The 22352-nt window shown below is 45.7% G+C and overlaps 1 protein-coding gene across 2 annotated transcripts in view; it reads right to left on the bottom strand.

Moving 5' to 3' along the window:
- NPRL3 (NPR3 like, GATOR1 complex subunit) overlaps positions 1-22352 on the bottom strand; it is a 94608-nt gene that overhangs the window by 33584 nt on the left and 38672 nt on the right. Inside the window, exons 6-8 of one of the 2 annotated variants that reach the window (XM_090024241.1) lie at positions 20876-20951; positions 13305-13442; positions 12201-12357 (exon numbers count right to left, since the gene is read on the bottom strand). In XM_090024241.1, coding sequence (XP_089880367.1) covers positions 12201-12357; positions 13305-13442; positions 20876-20951 — 371 coding nt within the window. Of the gene's footprint in view, positions 1-12200; positions 12358-13304; positions 13443-20875; positions 20958-22352 lie in introns of both variants that reach the window. The other variant, XM_090024240.1, reaches the window with a different exon arrangement.

Genomic DNA, 22352 nt, shown 5'->3' on the forward strand with positions numbered 1-22352 from the left:
AGCCAGCAGGAGGAACAGTGAACCACCTCTGCAGGAAGGGGGTGCCATCAATACCAGCACTCCTACAACCCCAATCCCAGCCCACAGCTCCTCCTCCCTACCTCCCTCCCCCACCGCTTCCCCCCACAAATTTGAAGGACCTTGCAACTCCAGAGGGATTTCTTGGAGATGGAGAGGCACCTTGTCACTAACCCAGAAAAGCCATCCACTTCCAGAGAGTGTCAAAAGAGGTGGAAAAGAGAGCTCTGAGCTCTAGACAATCACTGTGCCTCTAAGAGTCAGATTGACTCATTTATTTTATGTCCTAGAGAAGAGAGGTGCCAAGTACATCACTTGCTTCCTGGCAGAGGATGGCATCCTCCTCACTGATCCCAGCAACCAATGAGAAAGGGTCCCTTCTATGAAGGGAACTTTTATGAAGTTCTCTTCTCACCTGATTTGATCAATGCCAAAACCCATAAGGTCCTGCCACAAGTCAGCACGGGCAACCAGAACCAAATGAAGGATCATCTTATTCTTGCCAAGTTGCAGAAGCCCATCCACCAACAAAGCTCCAGACATCGACAGGATGACAGCAGAATTTTACTGTGTTTTCTAGAATGTCCTCAGCCCGGACCTCACCATGGTCCAGGTTGAGTACAAAGGGAAAGGGGAGTTCCCCCTGTAGGGCAGAAAGGTCATGCTAAACCTGCTGCCCAAAAGAAGGGAGCCCAGGAACCTGATGAACTAGTGCCCAGTCTTGCTCCTCTGCACAGACTACAAGGTCATAGCTAAAGCCACCTTGTTGATGTTGAAGCCCATGCTGAAAGACATGATCCACTGACCAAACATACACAGATCTAGAGCACACCATTTTCAATAAATTATATCTCATCTGGGAGTTCCACAACCTCACCTGCAGGGAGGATATGTCATTCTCCCTCCTAACCTTCAAACAGGAGAAAGTATTTGACAGGGTGGACCACAGTTCCTGCCCAAGCCCATCTGCACATGTGCACAGTTTATAAAGGGCCTGTCAATGGGAGAAACCGCAGTTGGCCCCCAGCTCCGGTGAGACACACATGGGCGGAAGCCCGTTGTGTCCCTATGAGACCCAGGACCCCCAGGACTCCTCAACACGACCCTCAGGACTTCCGACAAGCCCCAGCCTACCCGTAGGTAAGCAGGGGCCTGTGGTGGGTGGGACTTAGCCCAACTGCAGGGAGGCAGCTGAGAGGAGCCAAACACCTCCCCCAAACACACACACACCTTGGCCCAGCCCACCAGGGAGCCACATGACCGAAGCCGCCAGGCATGCCAGTCAGGGAAGCAGAGGTAACTCACCTGTCCCCTTCTTCGGTGGGAGAGGGACCTCTCAGCCCCCCAAGAGCGGCATGGTCCTGGCAGACCCTTCTGCAGATATGCAGTTTTAAAAGGGCCACCAATGGCAAAATTTGCACTTGGCCCCTGGCTCCAGCGAGAGACACGCAAGCAGAAGCCCATTGCACCCCTGTGAGCCCTGGGACTCCCCAGTAGGACACCCAGACTACCTGAAGGTAAGCAGGGGCCCGTGGTAGGTGGGACTTAGCCCAGCTGTGGGGAGGCAATTGAGAGGAGCCGAGAGGGGTCACACTTCCCTCCCCGCACCCAGCTCCTGCTTGACCCAGCCTCCCAGGGAGCTACGTGACTGAAGCTTCACAAATAGGCATGCTTGTAGTCTCGATGCACGAGTTAGTGCAGGAGTTCATGCAGGAGGGCACAAGGCTCTGCCAGTGATCCCCAAAGGAAGCTTGTCACAGCAGTAGCCGAACTACCACCGGTGCAATGCAGATGGGTACACACCGCACCCCAAGGATCCCCTTGGAGCATGAGACCTCCCCCTCTGGTATTTCTGAGGTCTCCACCCAGGCCAAACCTATGGTTCCAGGCTCCACACAGACAGAGCCTCTAGCTCTCGGCTGTGGGGGCTGCCTGGCACAATTCCAGGCACATGAGACTGGGAGTATGGCCACCTCCCCTTGTGAGGTCTGCTTCACTTCGGAGTCTCTGAGCTGTCAGATAGCAGACTCCAGACCGCAGCTCAGGGACTGCGTACCATCAGGGATCAACTCCTACTGCCAGGACCTTCATCTCATCAAGGCTGAAGGTAGACCAAGGTCCCTGTGCCCACCTGGTCTCAAGGAGGTGCTCTCATACCACCTTAGAGCCTGCTCCTGGGCTTAGCCACTGCATTTGTTCCAGTGGTCTCAGAGAGGGCCCATAATCTCCCTGAGGGAAGCCTAGAAACTCACCTGCCACAATGTACATCTTTCTTTCAGTGGTGGGGTCCCTTCCTGTGGTCCCTCTTGTATCAGTCACACTTCCTAGTGGGTATTCATGAGGCTCCACCTCCCCTACACCCCAGCCTCTAGGATGGCCACTTGATGATCAGATGGCTCGCCTTCTGATATCAACTCCAGTTCTCTTCACGTCAGCTGGACTACAGATGACCTCTCCCAGCCCTATGTGTTTTGGGGATGTTAAGCCATCCCTGCTCTACTGCAGGGTCTTTCACTATGGCTTGGCTGCCTACCATTGCTATCCTGGCAGTTCCTAACCCCAGAGCACTGCCCGTAGCTCTGACCCTCATCTCGGGGTCCCTCTGGGCAATCCCCAAAAGTAAAAGAAAAGGAAGAAATTAACAGAAAGGACAAAGGAGTAGGGCCTTGGCCTGTCCCCACTCACTGGCCTGGCATCTGTGGCTCCTGCAGTCCCTCAACACCGTCCTCACTCCTTCCCCTCACTGCAGACCCCTCCAACAGGTCCATCCCAGGGTCCCTTCATGGTCGCTGGTGCCACTTGTGCCCAGGGTGGGACGCACTTTTGCTGACTGCTCCCTGCATTGCTTCCACCATGGTCTTCTTGCCACCGGCTTTTATTTCGGCAGGGCGGTGTCCTGACATGACGTCATCCACTCACTTTTAACTGCTTTTAACTGGAAAAAAACGTGGCTCACAAACTGCATGGGTGCTCTGAGCAACTCACCCATCTCTTCCCGGCCTAAAACAGGTAAGTTCACCCTGGCTTCAGGGCTTTTCTTGCAGGGACAGGCTGTTTCCATCCCAGGTCCTGTCGCGGGAGGGGTCTCTCATGCCCCTGTTTCCATCCCCCTAGGACAGTCATCTTCCAAGACAAGGGAGGACTTGAGGATCTCCCACCCTGTCCAGCCAGCGGGTTGGACCAATGTAGTCAAAGGCCCCAAGGCCTGCTACACCAGAGTCCCCTCCCCTCTGGAGCTCTGCAACAGGTATGAACCTCTTGCAGCCCCGGTAGAGCCTGCAGAGCTGCCAGCTCCTGCAGGCAAGGGAGGAAAACTAACAACTACAATCCGTACTCTACCTAAGATGAAACGCAGAGTGCTCATTGTGGGAGACTCCCTCCTGAGGGAGCAATCTGCCACCCCAACCCCTTAGCCCGGAAGCCTGTATCCAGGACATAGCGGAGAGGATCCAGCCCTCCGACCACTACCCTATGCTCCCTATCCATGTGGCACGAATGACACTGCTCGGAGCATTCCCAGCCAGGTCATAAGTAACTACAGGGCTTTGGGAGCGGGGCTTAGGGGATTGAGAATGCAGGTGGTCTTTTCCTCGATCTTCCTAGGTATGGGCTGAGGAGGGAGAGATGAATTGAGGTAGTCAACCAAAGACTGCGGTGCTGGTGTCATCATGAAAGCTTTGGCTTCCACGATCACAGTCCTCTCTTTGGTAAGAGAGGCAGTGGTCTGTTGGGAAGAGACGGCCTCCACCTCACTTCACTGGGGAGAAAGCTCTTTTCACCCAGAATGGCTGACCTGCTTGATCGGGCTTTAAACTAAGCCTACCAGGGGATGGATGGACAACCACCAAAGCAAGCCCACTAGGCAACTACTGCAAGACCCACAGGTTAGGGCATTCAAGGGAATCCACTCCTACCCCAGCCCTGGAACAGTGTCCTCCTGGGAGTGCAAAGAAGCCTAAGCTTTTAATGGGACACTTACATGTCTGTACACCAATGCCAGAAACTTGGGGAACAAACAGAAGGTCCTCCTGCTAAACAGGAATGACTATGAATTCATAGAGATAATGGAAACCTCGTGGGAGTCCACCTGTGACTAGGCCACAGGTATAGATAGCTATACCCTGTGCAGGAAAAAAGGTGAGAGTGTAGCTCTCTATGTCAAGGAAAGCTACATGTCTCTGCAAGCTGACATTGGCACCCATGGAAGATGACTGGAGACCCTCCAAGTTAAAATACGTGGGGAACATGGCACAGCGGACACAATGGTAGGAGTCAACTACAGACCTTCTAATTAGGAATGAGAGCTTGACTAGGAATTCTCCAGGGAACTGGCTGAGTCTGCATGCTCTCAGTGCATGATTGCCATGGGAGCTTTCAACAACCTGGACATCTAATGCGAAGAGCACTACGCCAAATCTGAAAGGTCTCAAAACTTTCTCATGTGTGTGGACAAGCTCCACCTGACTCAAGAAGTCTATACACTAACAAGAGGTAAAGCACTGCTGGACCTGGTACTGGCCAAAGGAGATGATCTAGTCAGCAACCCAAAGATCGAATAAAAGCTGGGAGACAGTGACCATGAGCGGATCACTTTTACTATCCATCACAAAGCTGGCAAGTCAGTCAGCAATGCAGAAGTCCTCAACTTTAGGAAAGCTTTCTTTGATAAGCTCAGAAGGTTTGTTGTCAAGGCCCTAAGGGGCCATGACTTAACAGAGAGGGGAGTTAAAGATGAGTGATTGCTCCTTAAGGGAGCGATCCTGAAAGCACAAAGGATGTCAATCCCATCTCGGAGGAAAGGTAGCAAAAGGGTACAGCAACCCCCTTGGCTCAGCAAGGAACTTATGGACCTCTTACATCTAAAAAGAGAGGCTTATAAAGGATGGAAGACAAGAATCACCTCTAAGAAGGACTATTCTGCGCTAGTCCATAACTGTAGGAAGCAAACCTGGAAAGCCAAGGCTACAACTGAACTCCAAATGGCTACACATATCAAGGACAAGAAAAAGTCCTTTTTCATATATGTGGGAAGTCGGAAGAAAAGCAAGGGTAACAACGGATCCCTGCTAAGCCAAATGGGACAACTGACAACCAACATCCAGGAAAAAGCCAACCTACTTAATGGGTACTTTGGGTCGGTTTCTCACTGACCCAAAGGGACCACCCTGCCTAACATGATGTAGGCCAGCCAGAGTGAGGGTGAATTTATACCCAACATTGGTGTAGACCTTGTAAAGGAACACCTTGAGAGGCTGGACACTTTCAAATCAGCTGCTCCTGACATTTTGCACCCCAGAGTACTTAAGGAGCTGGCAGGCATCATAGCCCAGCCACTGGCAAGTGTATTTGAGAACTCATGGCGCTCAGGTGAATTACCTGAAGACTGGAAGAAGGCCAGTGTGGTGCCTATCTTCAAGAAAGGGAGGAAAGTAGATCTGGGGAACTACAGGCCAATCAGCTTGATCTCAATCCCTGGAAAGCTTTTGGAAAAATTATCAAACAGACCATTCTTGACAAACTGGCTGATGGCAACATCCTAAGGGACAGCCACCACAGGTTTGTTCTGGGTAGGTCTTGCCTGACTAATCTCATTTCCTTCTATGACCAGGTGACATATCACCTGGACAAGGGAGGAGAGCTTATGAAGAGAGGCTAAGAGCCATGGGACTCTTCAGCCTGGAAAAGCGCAGGCTCAGAGGTGACCTGGTAGCAACCTATAAGTATAGAAGGGGTGTACATCAAGATCTGGGGGAATGCCTGGTCACCAGAGTGCCCAAGGGAATTCAAGGTCCAATGGTCACAGTATCCTCCAAGACTGTTTTAGCCTGGACATAATGAAAAGCTTCTTTACTGTCTGAGCCCCCAAGGCCTGCAACAGACTCCCTCCAGACGTGGTGCAAGCACCTACTCTGGACTCTTTTAAGAAATGTTTGGATACTTATCTTGCTGGGATCCTTTGGCCCTAGCTGACTTCCTGCCCCTGGGACAGGGGGCTAGACTCAATGATCCTCCAGGGTCCCTTCCAGCCTAATGTCTATGAAATCTATTAAATCATTACCAGCCAATGACTGCCAATCTGAAAGCCATGAGAGGCGCTGGCTGCAGCAGCAGCAGCTCGGGCTCTGGTTGCAAAGCTACCTGCCCACCCTGCCCCCAGCCCCAAGGTAGGGGACCCTGGAGACCAGAAGTTTCTGCCTAGCAGAGGCTTCTGCCTGGTGAGCCTATGAGTGTTCCCCAGCCCTCCCCCCACGCAAGAGTAGAATTCAGGTAAGAAGGTTCCCAGGGATTCCTGTTGGGAGAAAGTTGGGGGAAGGCAGGGGAGGGAGGGAAACATGTGAGATTGCTCCATTCTGTGCCGCATGTGCAACTCCTGGGACTCTGGCCAGCCAGGCCCTGGTGAGTGCCACTACATGTGGCTCATGGACTCTGGCCAGGAGCTGAACACCCTTGGGCCAGGCCAGCTCTGTGTCTCTACGTGCAGCTCCTCATTGCAGTGCCCAGAGCTCCATGTGGAGGCACAGAACCACGCTCCATGTAGGGAGTGCCTGCCTGAGCCCCTGCACCCTGCAGTGAGGGAGGCGTGGAGCTGGAGCTGGGACTGGGGCAGGCGCTGCCCAGCTGGGGCGGGGTGGGCACAGGGTGGAATCACGGCTTGTCCGGGGGGCATGGGGCAGAGGGGCCATACATAATTGCCACATTATTGGCCACATCAGGCCAATTTTTGATACACTCAAAATTTTTTATATCAGTGCTGATGTGATATCAGATGAAGGTATCAGTGCACCTCTATAGTTAAATGACATAATTAGAAAAGTTTAAATGGATAATTCTAAGTTATATTTTCATCCCTAATATCACCACTGCACAGGAGAATATAAATTTAGAAATAAGCATGTCAAAGAAGAGGAAGGTAGACACTGAATGCCAAATATTCAAAGAGTGGACTTCTACATTTATTTTATTTTTTTTTAACCAATGTGGGTGGAAAAGCTGTGTGCTTAATTTGCAAAGAGAAAGAGTGGCAGTGTTCAAAGAATACAATTTGAACTGCAATTTTGAAAACAAGCATGCATCGAAATACTAGAAATTGTCTGCCAAAGAAAAAGAAACAAAGCCAAGGAGATGGTTGCTGGAATGCAGAAAGAGCAGTTTTTTCACAAAAGTACTGGTGGCACAGGATGGAATTATGAGAATGAGTTATGTGTTTGCCCACAAAATCACCAAGAAGAGCAAACCATTCTGTGAAAGAGAATTTGTAAAGGAATGTATGGTTGAGTCTGCTGCAATTTTGCACCCAGACAAGAAAAAGTAGTCTGAGAACATTTGCTTGTCAAAGCAAATTATTGTGAGACATGTTGAGGATATCTCTGAGAATCTGAACCAGCAGTTGCAAAGTAAGGTAAGTGATTTCTCATATTTTGCACTGGCACTTGATGAGAGTTGTGATGTCAAAGACACAACCCAGTTCCTGATTTTCATTCAAGGAATCACTGAAAATTTTGACCTTACAGAAGAATTGGCATCAGTGCAGTCAATGAACGATACAAAAACTGAAAAAGATTTACTGAAGACAGTACATCAAGGCATATCAAAATTAGAAGTGGAGTGGAAAAAAGTGGGGAGTGTGACCACCATTGAAGCCGAAACCTGATAGGCAAACATGTTGGACTGCTGAAAAGAATTCAAGACCAAGTTGAAGAAACAACTCCACAACAGAAAATTCTTTTTCTACACTATGTTATTCATTAAGAGGTCCTTTGTAAAAGTGTTCTAAAACTAAGCCTGGACACGGTTACAAAAGTGGTCAACTACGTTCAAGCAAGAAGATTATAAACCACAGACAATTTGTAATTCTGCTTGAAAAATCTGAATCTGAGCACACAGACGTTCTGTATCATACCAACCCAATATGGCTTAGTTTGGGTAATTTTTTGAAAAGAGTGTGGAAACTGAGAGCCAAGAATGATTTGTTTTTGAAGATAAAAGGGAAAGATTTGAATTTCCCACAGCTGAATGATGTGGATTGGTTATGCATTCACTGTTGATATAGTGGTCTACATAAATGATCTGAATTCACAACTGCTAGGGAAGAGGCTTTTTGCTCATGAGTTGCATTCCAGTATCACGTCATTTATAATAAAGTTACTCCTTTTCTCCCATCAGAGAAGAAACAAGGGTTTTAGCCATTTTCCTACATTATGGGAGAGTACTGTTTATGATCAAAACCTTGAAAAATACACACCGTTACCAGTGGACTTGCACGCTGAATTTTCTCACCAATTCAAGGATTTTTCAATGATAGAAAAAACCAGTCTGTGGTCTCCTCACTTTTCCCACTTGGTTTTGACAGAGCTCCATGTGACCTCCAACTTGAGCTTATTGACCTGCAGTGTGATGCACTGTTTGTGAAGCAATTCAGATCAGTGCCGCTTCCCTAGCTTTTATGCCTCTCTCAATGAACATAAGTTTCCAAGATTAAGGCTAATGCCCAGAAGATGCTTGCAGTGTTTGGATCAATATACATATGTGAGAAGACATTTTCTATAATGAAAGTCAACAAATCAAATCTTACATTCTTGATGAGCGATAACCACCTTGCAGCAGTGCTCTGCATTGCAGCAAGAGATGATGCCTGAATGATTTTCCAGTTAACACACATCAGAGGCTTCATTATTCCCATTGAGTGAGTTCCTTTGTTTTCCTTAACCTATTTTTCAATATTGTAACACAAACACACTTCCCCATTACTAGAGAGGTTGAGATGTTGAGGGTTTTCTTGCAGTAATACCTCTTCCACTATGTCAGGCTCCAACTCCAGACACAGAGGCAGAGAAAGGCAGGAGTCCAAAAGGGAAGGAGCTCCCTGTGGAGATGGTGACTGACTTGAAGAAGTGACTCAAGAGAGACGCTCAGGCTGGAGAGACCGGCAGCATTACCCTAAGGAAACATATAATTTCCAAGGCTTTTTGGTTTCCATTTTTGGTTGAGACTTGAAGCAAGCTGCCCTGGGTGAAGTAAACCCATAGCAGGGCATTTTTGTTTGAGAAAGGCCAGTTAAGAGAGGAAAGTGTCAGCGCAACCTGGTTTGGCAGTTACAAGCCAGTGCCATGCTACACTGCACCTGAAGCCTGTAGTCATAGCTCAGAGTTAATAAACAGGTGCAGCTAGAACAAAAGTGGACAGGGGTGGAGGGGACCCCATCCAGACAAGGGCCAAGTAACCAAGAGCCCGTTCCTCCAATGAGATGGTCCCTAGCCAGTTTATTACGTCAAGTTGTGGCAGGTGAGACCATTGCCAGGGATGAATTGGGAGGAATGGGGCAACCAACTGGAAGAGGTTCGAGAGGTCTACTACACAGCATCTACAATTCAGGTACCATAAAGCATACATGAGTAAGACTTTATTTTGAGCTATTATTCAATTGTCTCTACATACACTACTCAAATTATTTTTAAAAATACAATTAAAATCTTTTATAATAGACATTTGACTTTTAGTATATGACTTGCTTTTTATCTATACTTTGTTAAAATTAGTTTTTCTGAAACATTTTGTGTGTACAGTCCTTGACTTGACTGGTCTGGTACCATTCTCAGGGAGGTTCAATGCCCCTGAAACCACTACCAATGGGTTGAGGGTAATAGGGCAGGATGTCAGAGGGATCATAACTCCTCATTACCTGATAAGATTGTGCCGCTGACTCGTGGCCTAGAGGGTAGAACTTCTGGGGCCTCAGAGGCAGGCCGTGCACTGTGAGGGTAGGCCCTGTGGAGAGGCAGTGTTTTCCACTCAAGGGGTGGACCTTCTGATGTCAGGAAGCATGTGATGGGCCTGGAGGAAGGGGATTCTGGGACCAACTTGGCAAGCAGGGCAAGGTGTGGTATAGGGTGGGTGGGTCTTATGTCACAGACATAGGCAACACATAGGGAGGGCACAGCAAGTGCTCTGGCTAGTACAAGGGCACAGAGAGCACTTGTTCCCCCCCTAAAATTGGTTCCAAGACTGCACTGCCACATCCCAAAAGGAGTACTTTCAGGGAAAAGGGAGGAACTTCCAGTGGCAACGGTCACAGGCTAGGGGGAGGGACTTTTGGTTCCAAGTGTCACATGCAGAAGTGCCAGCACTTATGCTGCCACCGTGTCACCAGTACACTAGACGACCGGCCGCTGGGGGAACCCCTCCCCTGGTCGCGCCCCACTGGGGCTCCCCCCAGACTCAGGAGGCACTAGTCACCCATGGTCATAGATCATGTGACAGGGTGTGACTTCTGGTTCCAAGACTGCACCACCCCATCCCAACATGAGTATGTCCCAGGGATACAAGCATGGGGGCGGTGCAAATCAAGAGGAGAGACCCCAAAATTGGAAATTACTTACCTATCTCAGGTTGCTTGATGCTGGCAGAACAATGCCAAAGAGAAAAGCCCACATGGTTCATTAGCTGCGCTCATATACAGCTGAAACCGGCAGGTGACGTCATGGATGCACACCAGCCAGCTGAGTTGAAAGCCAACACTAACAGGGAGACAGGGAGTGCGGGAGAGGCAGCAGAGACTGCAGCAGCTCTCCATGCTGGCAGCAAGCAGCTCCAGCAAGTAGAAAGAGATCCCGATCAGGGAGGGATGATCCAGACAGCAGCAGCAGCCTAAAGCCCTCACGGTCTGCACCGGATTGCCAGAGGAAGCCTCGTCCAGGAACTAGCAGTGAAAGCAGCAGAGGAGAAGGCAGCTCCACACCCCAGGCTCCAGCTGCATACCAGGAGAGGAGCAAACCAGGAGGCAAGATGACCAGGAGAGGAGCAAAGGGAGCTCCCTCTGGAGACAGAGAGGGGAGCAGCGTCAGGAGACGCAGCCAGGCACTGGCTCCAGGACAGGGAGAGAAGGAGGACTATGTATCCTTATCTCCCTCTTTTCTATTTGCCCTCTTTTTTATTTTGTTGTGTCCTGTTTTCTTTTGTCTCCTCTTACTGGCGTATCACACCATGTTGTTTTTTCATTTCGTTTCCTTGTTCTTGCTTTGAGCAGTAACCTGGAGCCGTGACTATCAGCAGCTACCTCGAACCTGGGCTGGCTGCAGCTGGGAGGCCTCCCCGCCCCGGCCCTGGCTGTCTCCCGGGACCAGGCTCCAGGAAGACAGCAGATGCTGGCACTGTGCCCTTTGGGGCAGTGGCCAGAGCCATGGGCAGCCTGGGGCTGGGGCCAGGGCCCACCGGCAACAGGGGTCTGGGGCTGGAGACCAGCCATGGGCAGCACAGGGCTGGGGCTACAGCCAGGATGGAACCAGCGGCGGCACCGGGCTGGGGCTGAGGCCAGGGCCATGCAGAGCTGGGGCCGGCAGCAGTGGTGGGGGTGGCTAGGGCTGGGCCCGCCAGCAGCACATGGCCAGGGCCTTTGGCAGCACCATGATGGGGCCAGGTCCCATGCAGGTCCAGGGCAGCCACATGTTGCTCGATTTGGGCACGGCTCTTCCTGCCCCTCCAGGCAGGAAGCAGTCTGTGTGCCAATCAAAACCATGCTGCATGCCACCTTCAGCACAAGTGCCATAGGTTCCCAACCCCTGTCCTACTTGTACAACGGTGCCTTGCCTGGTTGCAACCTTTAGGTGTCACAGCAATAGTATCATTTAATACATACAATATATTAATTTGGCTAGATGCATTGTGCTGACACAGACAATAGCACCACTGTTCTCTCCTGACAAAGTCCATACACGGCATTGTAGACTAAAAAATCCGGTTGCAGTGAATAGATGGAGACATCTATGAAGTTACACTGACATCAACATGTATACTCTTTTTAAAGTAAACAACAATATAAGATAAGGTAGGAGAACTGAATGACTACTTCAGGATACAATTCTTTTAGAATCAGCTAAAGCGCCAAGGCTGACCAACATCCTCTACCAAATCAGGCCTTATTTACCACATTTTTCCAATCTTTTCCCCAGTTCTGACATTTTAATCTTATATGGCATTCTGTGTCTGTTTAAAACAGAGCACTGCACCCCTCTTCCTCCCCCCATCCCCATCTCCCTAGGCTGCACCAGTGGCATGCAGCAGTTTCTTCCCCACCCCCTAGCAGTGGGCTGTGTATTAACTTCTTCAGGCTATCCATCAGTTAGGCCGCCATGATTTAAAGGAACACCACAGGAACATAGGAGGAAATGCTCAGTAATTAGAGGTACCTGTAGTAAAGCCAAATCAGCATCCTGAGCCAGCTGCTGCAGATTCTTCACAGCGGAGGTAGTTTTAATTACTCTCACTAGGGCAGGGGAGCAGTCCAATGGGAGCTCACTAAGCAACAATTTCTCATCATTCAGAAGTAATAAGGCATGGTAAGGCCTGAAGACAAACGGATATGTGTCACTATTAACTGCTGCTTTCTTGAAGACTTAGCTGTGGTAAGTGGACAAAATATTAACAAAACAGAATATCTAAATATTACAGTTTTGGCAAAGCAGCATTCACAAATATCTTATTTTTGTTTAAAATCACAAGATGATGTCTTCTGTAAAAAGGAGTCTGAAGCTTGTATCATAATGGGACAGCTCAATAGCAAGAAACAGAAATGGAATTGAGTTGGCATACAAGACAAGACAGACAGATTACAGTACCAATGAAGCAGAGATGAAACTACTTAGCTCACTTGTGCTACTGATTAGAACTGGGCACTGAAAATGCAAGTAAGAGAGCAGATGATTTTTGTGACTAAATGTTTGCAGCACTGCAGGAAACAAAAACAGGGGAAATTTGCAGGAAATAACAATTCCACAGAATTCAGACATACCTGGAACTTTGACATAGATGAGAAATCATTTTAAGATTACTAGGATTAAAAAGAAGTGTTTTCTTGATAGTATTCTGAATGAAGAATATCTTAACTTCTAAGACAAGATCTTCTGATTTTAGACAATGCAGACGTTGGTTACTGAACTATTCTACAGTTTATAGTTACTTCACAGTATCAAATCACTGTCAATGCACAAAAAAATTTTAAAAATCTAAGCACAGAGAAGCCAGGGAGCAAAGCAGAGCTTAGTTTCGACTCATTAGCATAATCTAGGAAATGCAGATGGGATCTATCACCACTTAACATATAAAGATACAATCCAAACTCAACTTTCCAAATTTGGGCACAAGAAAAAGCAAATCTTCATTATTTCTGTAACATTTTTCAGTAATACAGCAAAATTGGTCCTAAAACCAAATGGAGTGAAACATAAATACTGGTATATCTCCAAGACAAGGGAGGGGGAAGACATAGGTCTTGAAAGACAGCACATATTTACCGAATAGATTTCAGGCTTCTTTCAATTGCTTCAGGGGGTATAAAATTTGTTGCAACGTAATGAATTTTATGAGGCAGACAAAAGCTCACTTCTAGCCAGTTGTTGATATGTAAACGTACCACTCCCGTTGTACAGAGACTAAAATAAGATAAAAAAACAAAATGTCAATGAAGACTCATATCATCTCCCTAATAAAAACAGTGGACCAGCTCTACTCTTCTGCTGGTATCACAACAAGAACACAAGAGGAGGAAATTACATCCACTCCCCACAGGGACCAGCAAGAACCACAGGAATGCCTAGCGGTAAGGACTTCCATAATTAGTACCCATGAAGCATTACCTTCTCTTAGTGACTGCAAAGGCTCTAGCCCCTCCTCTCTTACTCTAGCTAGCCATCACCAATGTCCCAGGAGATGAGAAGGGTCTCCCATGGATGGCGTGGGGCTCCTGTACTGGGATACTCCCCAGAAGGGAGCTTAGAGCAATGATGAATGTGGCCCAATGATACTGCCATCATTCACTGAATTGTAAAGAGGGAGGGAGAAAGGTCCAACTTACATGTTACGCATTACCAAACATGTCATAACAAGAAAACTGACCTGTCTATCTTAGTTTCTCACTGACCTGTTCCTGCCTGTCATATGACATAACAAAAGTGGCTGCAAACTCTTCCTTCATTTCAGACAATCTTGTATTTTCTCCTTATTTTCCTTGCATTCACTACCTTCTTCATCATGATACAAGTGCATATACCCACACGTGTGTGTGTGTGTGTGCTCGCGCGCGCGTGAGACAGACAGACAGACAGACTTCTAGGGATACATTTATGCTGGTTGATGCAATTAAAAAAAATGCTTGTGCCCCATCTACAACATCTGATATCAGTCAGTATTTTACACAAAACTGTTTCTGAAACAAAATCTGAAAACCATTTCAGGCACTGGTGTTTTAATCCTCATTACTAGAAAATACTGCCTCTGGCTGCTTCAGAAAGGTAGAGGTTATTCAAAAGATTCTCATTTTTTTCTTCACATTTTTTGTGTTGCATAATATTGTCCAATCAGCAAAGTTTTATATGTAAATGATTTCTCTAACAAACCATGTTCGAAGAAGGCACCAACCAATAGTTCCCCAAATGTATCGTGCTAATTGCTGCAAATGGTCATTTAACCTCAAAAAACCTAATTCAAGATAAAGACTATCCCACTTTCTCTCACTGTTATATTTCAAAAGCATAACAACACAAGAAGGGATGCAGAGCTTGCAAAGATTGCTTCTACAAAACCCAACAAAAATGGAATTTTTGCAGTACGTTCTTTCAGTCTCACTTTGGATAAATGTTACATACAGCTTTACTTCAGAAATTGAACATTGTTCCAAAGCAGAAAGACTAAATTTTAATCATTGCTCAACATGCAGACTTAAAAATATCCACATCAAAGTATACATTGAACAAATCTGACATTTGGAGAATTGGCTGGAGGGTCGCACCCAGAGAGTCGTGGTGGATGGGTCGGTTTCGACCTGGAAGGGTGTGGGCAGTGGGGTCCCGCAGGGCTCGGTCCTTGGACCAATACTCTTTAATGTCTTCATCAGCGACTTGGATGAGGGAGTGAAATGTACTCTGTCCAAGTTTGCAGATGACACTAAGCTATGGGGCGAAGTGGACACGCTGGAGGGCAGGGAGCAGCTGCAAGCAGACCTGGACAGGTTAGACAAGTGGGCAGAAAACAACAGAATGCAGTTCAACAAGGAGAAATGCAAAGTGCTGCATCTAGGGAGGAAAAATGTCCAGCACACCTACAGCCTAGGAAATGACCTGCTGGGTGGCACGGAGGTGGAAAGGGATCTTGGAGTCCTAGTGGACTCCAAGATGAACATGAGTCGGCAGTGTGACGAAACCATCAGAAAAGCCAATGGCACTTTATCGTGCATCAGCAGATGCATGACAAATAGGTCCAAGGAGGTGATACTTCCCCTCTATCGGGCGCTGGTCAGACCGCAGCTGGAGTACTGCGTGCAATTCTGGGCGCCGCACTTCACGAAGGATGCGGATAACCTCGAGAGGGTCCAGAGAAGGGCCACTCGTATGGTTAAGGGCCTGCAGGCCAAGCCCTACGAGGAAAGACTAGAGAAACTGGACCTTTTCAGCCTCCGCAAGAGAAGGTTGAGAGGCGACCTGGTGGCTGCCTATAAGTTCATCAGGGGGGCACAGAAGGGAATTGGTGAGTATTTATTCACCAAGGCACCCCCGGGGGTTACAAGAAATAATGGCCACAAGCTAGAAGAGAGCAAATTTAGATTGGATATTAGGAGGAACTTCTTCACAGTTCGAGTGGCCAAGGTCTGGAACGGGCTCCCAAGGGAGGTGGTGCTCTCCCCTACCCTGGGGATCTTCAAGCGAAGGTTAGTTGTGTATCTAGCTGGGGTAATGTAGGCCCAGCACTCTTTCCTGCTTATGCAGGGGGTCGGACTCGATGATCTATTGAGGTCCCTTCCGACCCTAGTATCTATGAATCTATGAATCTATGACATGTAAGGCAATGAGTATGGAAGACAATTTCATACTTTTCAGTAACACATTTAGGCATCAGCCAGAAGCCTTCAGAATATGTCCAAGGTTACATCACAGTGTTGGAAACTCCCCAGTTTGCCTTGGACTTCAATGCTACAATTTAAATATCACTACTTGTCCTTGATATGTAGGACCTCAAAAGATCCACCCACAGTGTAATGATGCATATTTGGTAAGATGTCTTAATGGGATGCAGAGTGAATTCCCATGAAATACAGCACATTCTGAATTCCAAAATTACTCATACCATACCATGGTCAGGCTCCCCAGGTTTCAGAGAGACTAAGTTTGAGAACCTGTGGCTTCTCCACTTCTATTCACTCAATACATCAAAACAAAGCAGATTTCAGATTTGGACACAAGGAAATAATAGATTTCCACCTTATAAACTAACCAAATCAGAGATACATTTAGATTCAGGGCCATGAAAGTCTGTGTAAACATAAGCCTATTTATACTTTGCACCACCCTACTATGTAAGCCTCTGTTCATACAGTCAAAGACAAAAAATAAAAGAAAGGCACCTGAGAGAGTTGGCTTTCAAAGCCACACTGTAGAATACTCTACCATAGTGGTGCTCAACCTTTTCTGCCTGGCAGGCCAGATGGGCAATGCCTGGTCTGTCCTCAGGCCAGATCTAGCTAGCAGTCTAGATCCAGTACCTGGGGCAGGCACATTAGGACCCAGGTCTGGCTTTGCCGAGGGAAGGGTACATGGCCCAGTCCCAACCTGCTGTAAGGGGCTTGGCAATTATCACTTCCCCAGCTGCCAAATTTCCCAACCCATGAGGAACTCTGAGGCTCAGGTGTTTTGAGGGCCAAAGGTTGAGCACCTCTGCTCTTACCATAAGATGTCATAGGGCACAATTCCTTCCCCTCACCTTGCTAAGAATCCTTTTATGTTTGTCACCACCAGGACTCAAGTAGTTGCTCTCATGCCGCTCTCGCCCGGGTGATCGATGTTACACACCTCTTGGGCTTGCGCCGTTGCCTGAGCTGGTGATTCTGGCCGACGCCTGGACCCCGTGCTTGCCTGCCACGACTTGATGACCTCAGTGTCCGGGGTCGTTCATCGGGCGCGCTCGTTGGCCCAAGGTTCCTCCCAGCGGTCACTCTCAGGGCTCCGCCACCCCTACACCCTGGCCTTCTACCTCCTGTGTAGCAGTGTCGAGTTGGTCAGCATTTTGTTCCTAAGACTCTCGACCAGGTCCCTCTCGGGCCCTTCCCCAACACTGTCTAAGCCTACAGTGCGTGTCTACTACCTTCAGATGCCCCCTGGAGCTTGGGGAGGAACAAACACAAAAGAAACTGAAAAGGACGCTCCAACACAAAACTGGGCGTACTGCCCCTTTAACTGCCCCCCCCCCACACTTCACCAGGGCACAGGCTGCCTTATGCCTCGGCACTCAGTTCCCTGCCTACTCCAAGGCACCTCTTGGTCTAGCAACGATGCTTTCCTCGGCAGCACCTCTTTCTTGGATCCCTCACAGTCCCTCTCTCCCAGGGCTGATCTCTTCAGGGATACCCCCTGCGATCTTTACAGGGCGATCCTGGCGTCCCTCCGCAGCCGCATCCGCAGCACCATCTGGACGACCCTCTTCTCCCTTCTTACTCTCGTCCCGGATGTTCCTCCTCTTCTGGGCCAGTGTGCCAGCTTGCCTCAGCTGCAGGGACATCAGTTGCTGTCTTCTCTCCCTCTCCACTGGCTCTGCAGTGTGCGCTGCCATTTTTATTTGTGCCGGCTGACATTCAGCGCTGACATAACCGGCCGGCTGCAGCTATATAAACAGGCGGCTGACGAGCCACGTGGATTTTGTCTCCCATCCTTCACATGCCGTTTCCTGAGATGCCGGTAAGTATTCTTGCATCCCTCGCATCCCGGGACAATGTTCATCGAGGGTAACTGTAGCCTGTAGCAGTAAAGAACAGCTTTTGTTCCCTCCCCTCTCACTTCTAGCAGGATAGCACCTCATTTTTAACCAAGTAAAATGATGGAAAGCATACTCATGGGACAATAATCTTGTCAAGATGAGCTTCAGACTACAAAAACTAGTTGCTTTTTCTAGCTTCCAGGAGGTACTTTCTATCTACTGTTCATCTAAACACACTTAGTTTGTAAGTCTCGCTACAGAGATATTATTATTATTAGGAAGATAGTAACAGCATGGCTGACTTCATGCACTAGTTGTGCCCTGAGGAGATGGCATTCTAAATCATTTGAAAACTGAGACGCAATCCTCTTTCAGAAACATGGAGCTTTTACCAACTACATCTGAACTCCAAATCAATTTAATTACCTACATTAGACAGTATGGGTTGTAAAGTGTCCACTAATTCTAGCTGCCTAACAGACCTTGAGAATGTTTTTCAGAGGCTATACGCATATACAGCTCCAATTAAAGTCAATTCAGAGTATAAGCATCTCTGAAAATCAAATAAAAAATAATCCAAGCTGGGACCCAAAAAACAAAAGAATCTTTGAAAATGTTGGCCTTAACTTCCACATCTCTTTCTCTATCTGCCAAATGGCTAATTATACCCACTCATCTTTTTAAAACATTTCACTTTTTAAATAAAATGTTCTATATATATGCTTATTATAGGTGTATTCTATTTAGGTTAGGAAAACAATTATACACTTGTGTCAGGAGTCTTTTCTTGATAATATAAGGCTGTGGCTAGATGGTACTTTGAATGAAACACACCTCTTCCATATACACTACCTGTCTTTTTTTTTACAGCTGGTGTATGCACTGACCTCTATCATGCAGTATAATCACTATTGCTGTAGCACAGCACATCCTGCATTCATATGTTGATGTCAAAATTCTACAGATCTTACGCTGGCCTCTTTTGCCAGACCATGGCAATGTATATCCAGTTTGTCTTTGTGGTCATTTATGATATGCATATCTATACAACAATTTTTTCTCTGCAGTACATCTTTAAGTTTCTAAGGAGCCTGCATATCTTGTCAGGATATCTGACATTTTGAGAGAAAAAGCTCATACAGAAAATTAATAAACCATACTACTTCTCTCATGGGTTTTTATTCATTCTTGTTCTGTTGTTGCGATTTTTAAAAAGTCAGCTGCAAAAATTATGAGGAGGTTCTTTATGTATGGGGTAGGGGGTGGAAAACTTTCAGCTTCAGAGAGGTGAAAATAGTAGAATCCAAGTAATCTTAGACAGGAGTTTTCCAAGAAGAAAAATGTAAGCTATGGGCAGCTGTCAGGCTAAAACACTTTTTAGAGCTACAGATTTAACAGTGGTAGACTGTGGTTTTTTTCAGTTATCTGAAGTGGCAGTTCAGATTTTATGGTGGGTACCTATTTTCAAAATTGATGAAAACTCCAATTTAGAAAGGAGCTGTGGCTGACATTTCTTAACCTTAAAGCTACTGCTTTTTGTTCCAAGATTACTGTTTATGTGAAAAATAAATGTCCAACATCCTTACAATCTTTGTACCTGATCAAGAAAACCAATAGATGGAAACTAGTTTTATAATTACCTGTAATTATATACTGCCAATACCATAGACATTATTATTAAAAGGTAAAAGCATTCAATACAAAAATCTGGGCTTAAGTGATATTTTACCTAGGAGAAATGTTTAGATTTTATGTATGACTGATTTTACAGAATGAAGTACATTAGGTGTGTTATATTTGCCTGAAATACTCTAGTGCCATCTAGTGGGGAGCATACTTGTTTTCATATCATTCCATATCATTACCAGAATTTCTGGTAAATCAAGTTCAAGGTATCTCAGATTAAGTATCCCAAAAAAGATCAGCACCCCCTTTTGAAAATGTTGGTCCAAGTGAGTCACTGGAAAGCTGGAATCTAAACCTGGCCATGCAATTTCACATACCCTATCTATTACATTGTGCACAGACCCATGAAGTTCTAGCCTATATTAGAAATTCATATAAAATTAAGACATGGCCTTACTAATACCTAGGTTTATAGTTACACGACTCATGATAAAGTATGGCCAGTGGCTGCCTCTGGCTCATCAAACACAGATACAAAACATATCACTTTGCAAAGCCCCAAATGTGAAGTAATGCTGAAGCAATGATATAAACACATATTCTACTACAAATGCAAACAGAAATTTATTAAGAAACCCTTAAAAATAAAAAAAATTCCAATTTTAAGTAGAATAGTCTATAGCAACATTTTTACCCATAAACAAACTATGGAAATAATTAAAGACAGATCAATATTCAAAATGTGTTTTTTTCATAGCATAAGTTTATTTCAAAGGAAAACAGCTGCTAGGATCTGGGAGTAGTGAAGATAAACTACTGCTATATAATGTCTTCCCTTACCACGATGTTTTGGTCCAAAATTTAAATTGATCTCAATCACTGTACTCTGTCACTAGATGTCACTATGCTATTATCCAGAAAGCATTCTACCATCCAGCAGCAGCTTTAATAATCCAGGAGGAAAACAGAAAAGTAAGAAATGTTTAATTCTCAAAAGCCAGGCCAGGAAAATGTGTTTTATTCTATAAAAACAAGCATATATTTCATAAAATTCACACCAATCCAGAGGTGTTAAGCCTGAAGTCAGGGTATTACCTTAGATAATACCCTGCCCAAGTGCAGTCTCTGGCATTAATACCTATTCTGGCTGAGGCACTCTTAAAACTGAATATCTGTAATGCCTTCTTAAAGAACTACTGTTGAAGATATTCTTGGCAAATAAGTTGTTATTCTGTCTCTTGTCAACCAAGAAAAGAATAATACACTTCTTACAGCAATGACAAAGACAGTCTTCAGAAACAGATAATGATCCGCTGAATACTCCACTGCAGACCATGACAGCAATAGCACTGTCTAATATTTCAAGTTTATTCTGAGAGTTAATCCGTATATTATTCCAAACCTCTACTTGCTTTAATTATCACTAACAGAATAAAAATCAGAAGGTTATCATGAGAATTTACAGGTTAAACAACTTCTCAGTGAATATTCCACTTACCTGTCATAAGCCTCCTTGAGGTCTCTGGCCAGCTTGCACTTGGGCAGGATGTGATGGAAAGGAGACTGAGGACCTTCTGTTGCTATGGAAAGATTAAAGCAAGGAAGCTGCAATTGTCCTCACAGAGAGAAAGTTCATTTATAGATATTAACTGTCATTTTAATTTTGCACTACTGTAATAGCCAATTCCAAGGAGACACTGGACTTGGGCAATTTCATGTCTGTTTAATCTATATTTTCATGTCAACATATCTTTCTTATTTGAGTAAATATAAGATAATTAAGAGTAAATTGTTCCCAATTTTTTTTAAATTCAAACTAATTCAAGAAGCTGATATTTCTTTGGCTTTCTTTTTAAGTTTTAATTTTTTTAAAATCTCTTAACAGGACTCATCTTATAGATAAGATAAAAAAACAAAACCCTATGGACGTTAATCCAAAAACATACAGTTACCTAAGGTGTTAATGATGGTTTATTACTAGAACTCTAAAAAATATACTGTCCATCCTAATTACTAATAATACTGGCTAACTCTCGTCAATCTTCGGCTTCTCAGGTTTCATCACAGAAGATAAAATTCTCAAAAGCACTTAAGTCCCACTGAGTTTTAATGAATTCAAAGGCTCCCAAGTGCCTAATAAATATCAGAAAATGGAATATTAGATAGTTTGAAATTTTTACATCATGCCTTAACTATAATGCAAACTTTATGAAAATACGTCATGTCACACTACATATATCAGTCCTGGAAACAAAATACAGAAATGGAAAGCTTCCTCTCAGGAAGGACTAGGTAACTCCGTATGCAATGAAGAAGACAAGGTGGAGGTGCACCTTACAGATTAACAAAATCAGAGATGTATAAGCTTTTGTGAGCCCAAGTTTACTTCCTCAGATACTGTGAGCCTCTCTCAGCATACAGTGTTACAGTGGGGAAAGCCTGAGTTTGAGACCGTCTGTGGGGCACTTCCATATCCAGCTAGGAAACGTACCAGAAGGAAAAGGTTGTCATTCACTTTTTTAACTGTTTGAAGTTGAGCTAATAGAAAAATACTTGAGCAGCCAACACTTCTGTGCAGCATACATGATCTTGGAGCACACAAACCAAAATGAAGTCAAAACCAGCCTGAATGACAACAGCCACAAAGACCCCATTTAGACTGAGCCCAATCAGTGTGGTGTTTATACTCAAAAGTATGGCAGCGGTAATGAAATGACTACTCCAAAAATATCAGAAAATCTGTCTTCATTAAAACTTCCCCTCCGACTTCCCTCAAAATTGAAATTTTATTATTTTTGTTTCAAAATATTAAAATTATAATAAGATCTCTTTGCAAAGTCTGACTGGGGCTCGGATGGCCTAGTTCCTGGCTAGAGGCTTTATCAGCTATTTCAAACATTAGATGGTTTACTCTGATTGCAGACTATGTTGTTATCTACCTGATTTAGATACTGAACTTGTAAAAGAGTAGTGAC

This window comes from Crocodylus siamensis, chromosome 12, assembly GCF_052110815.1.
Source record: "Crocodylus siamensis isolate JL-2025a chromosome 12, ASM5211081v1, whole genome shotgun sequence".
NCBI classification, from domain to species: Eukaryota; Metazoa; Chordata; order Crocodylia; family Crocodylidae; genus Crocodylus; species Crocodylus siamensis.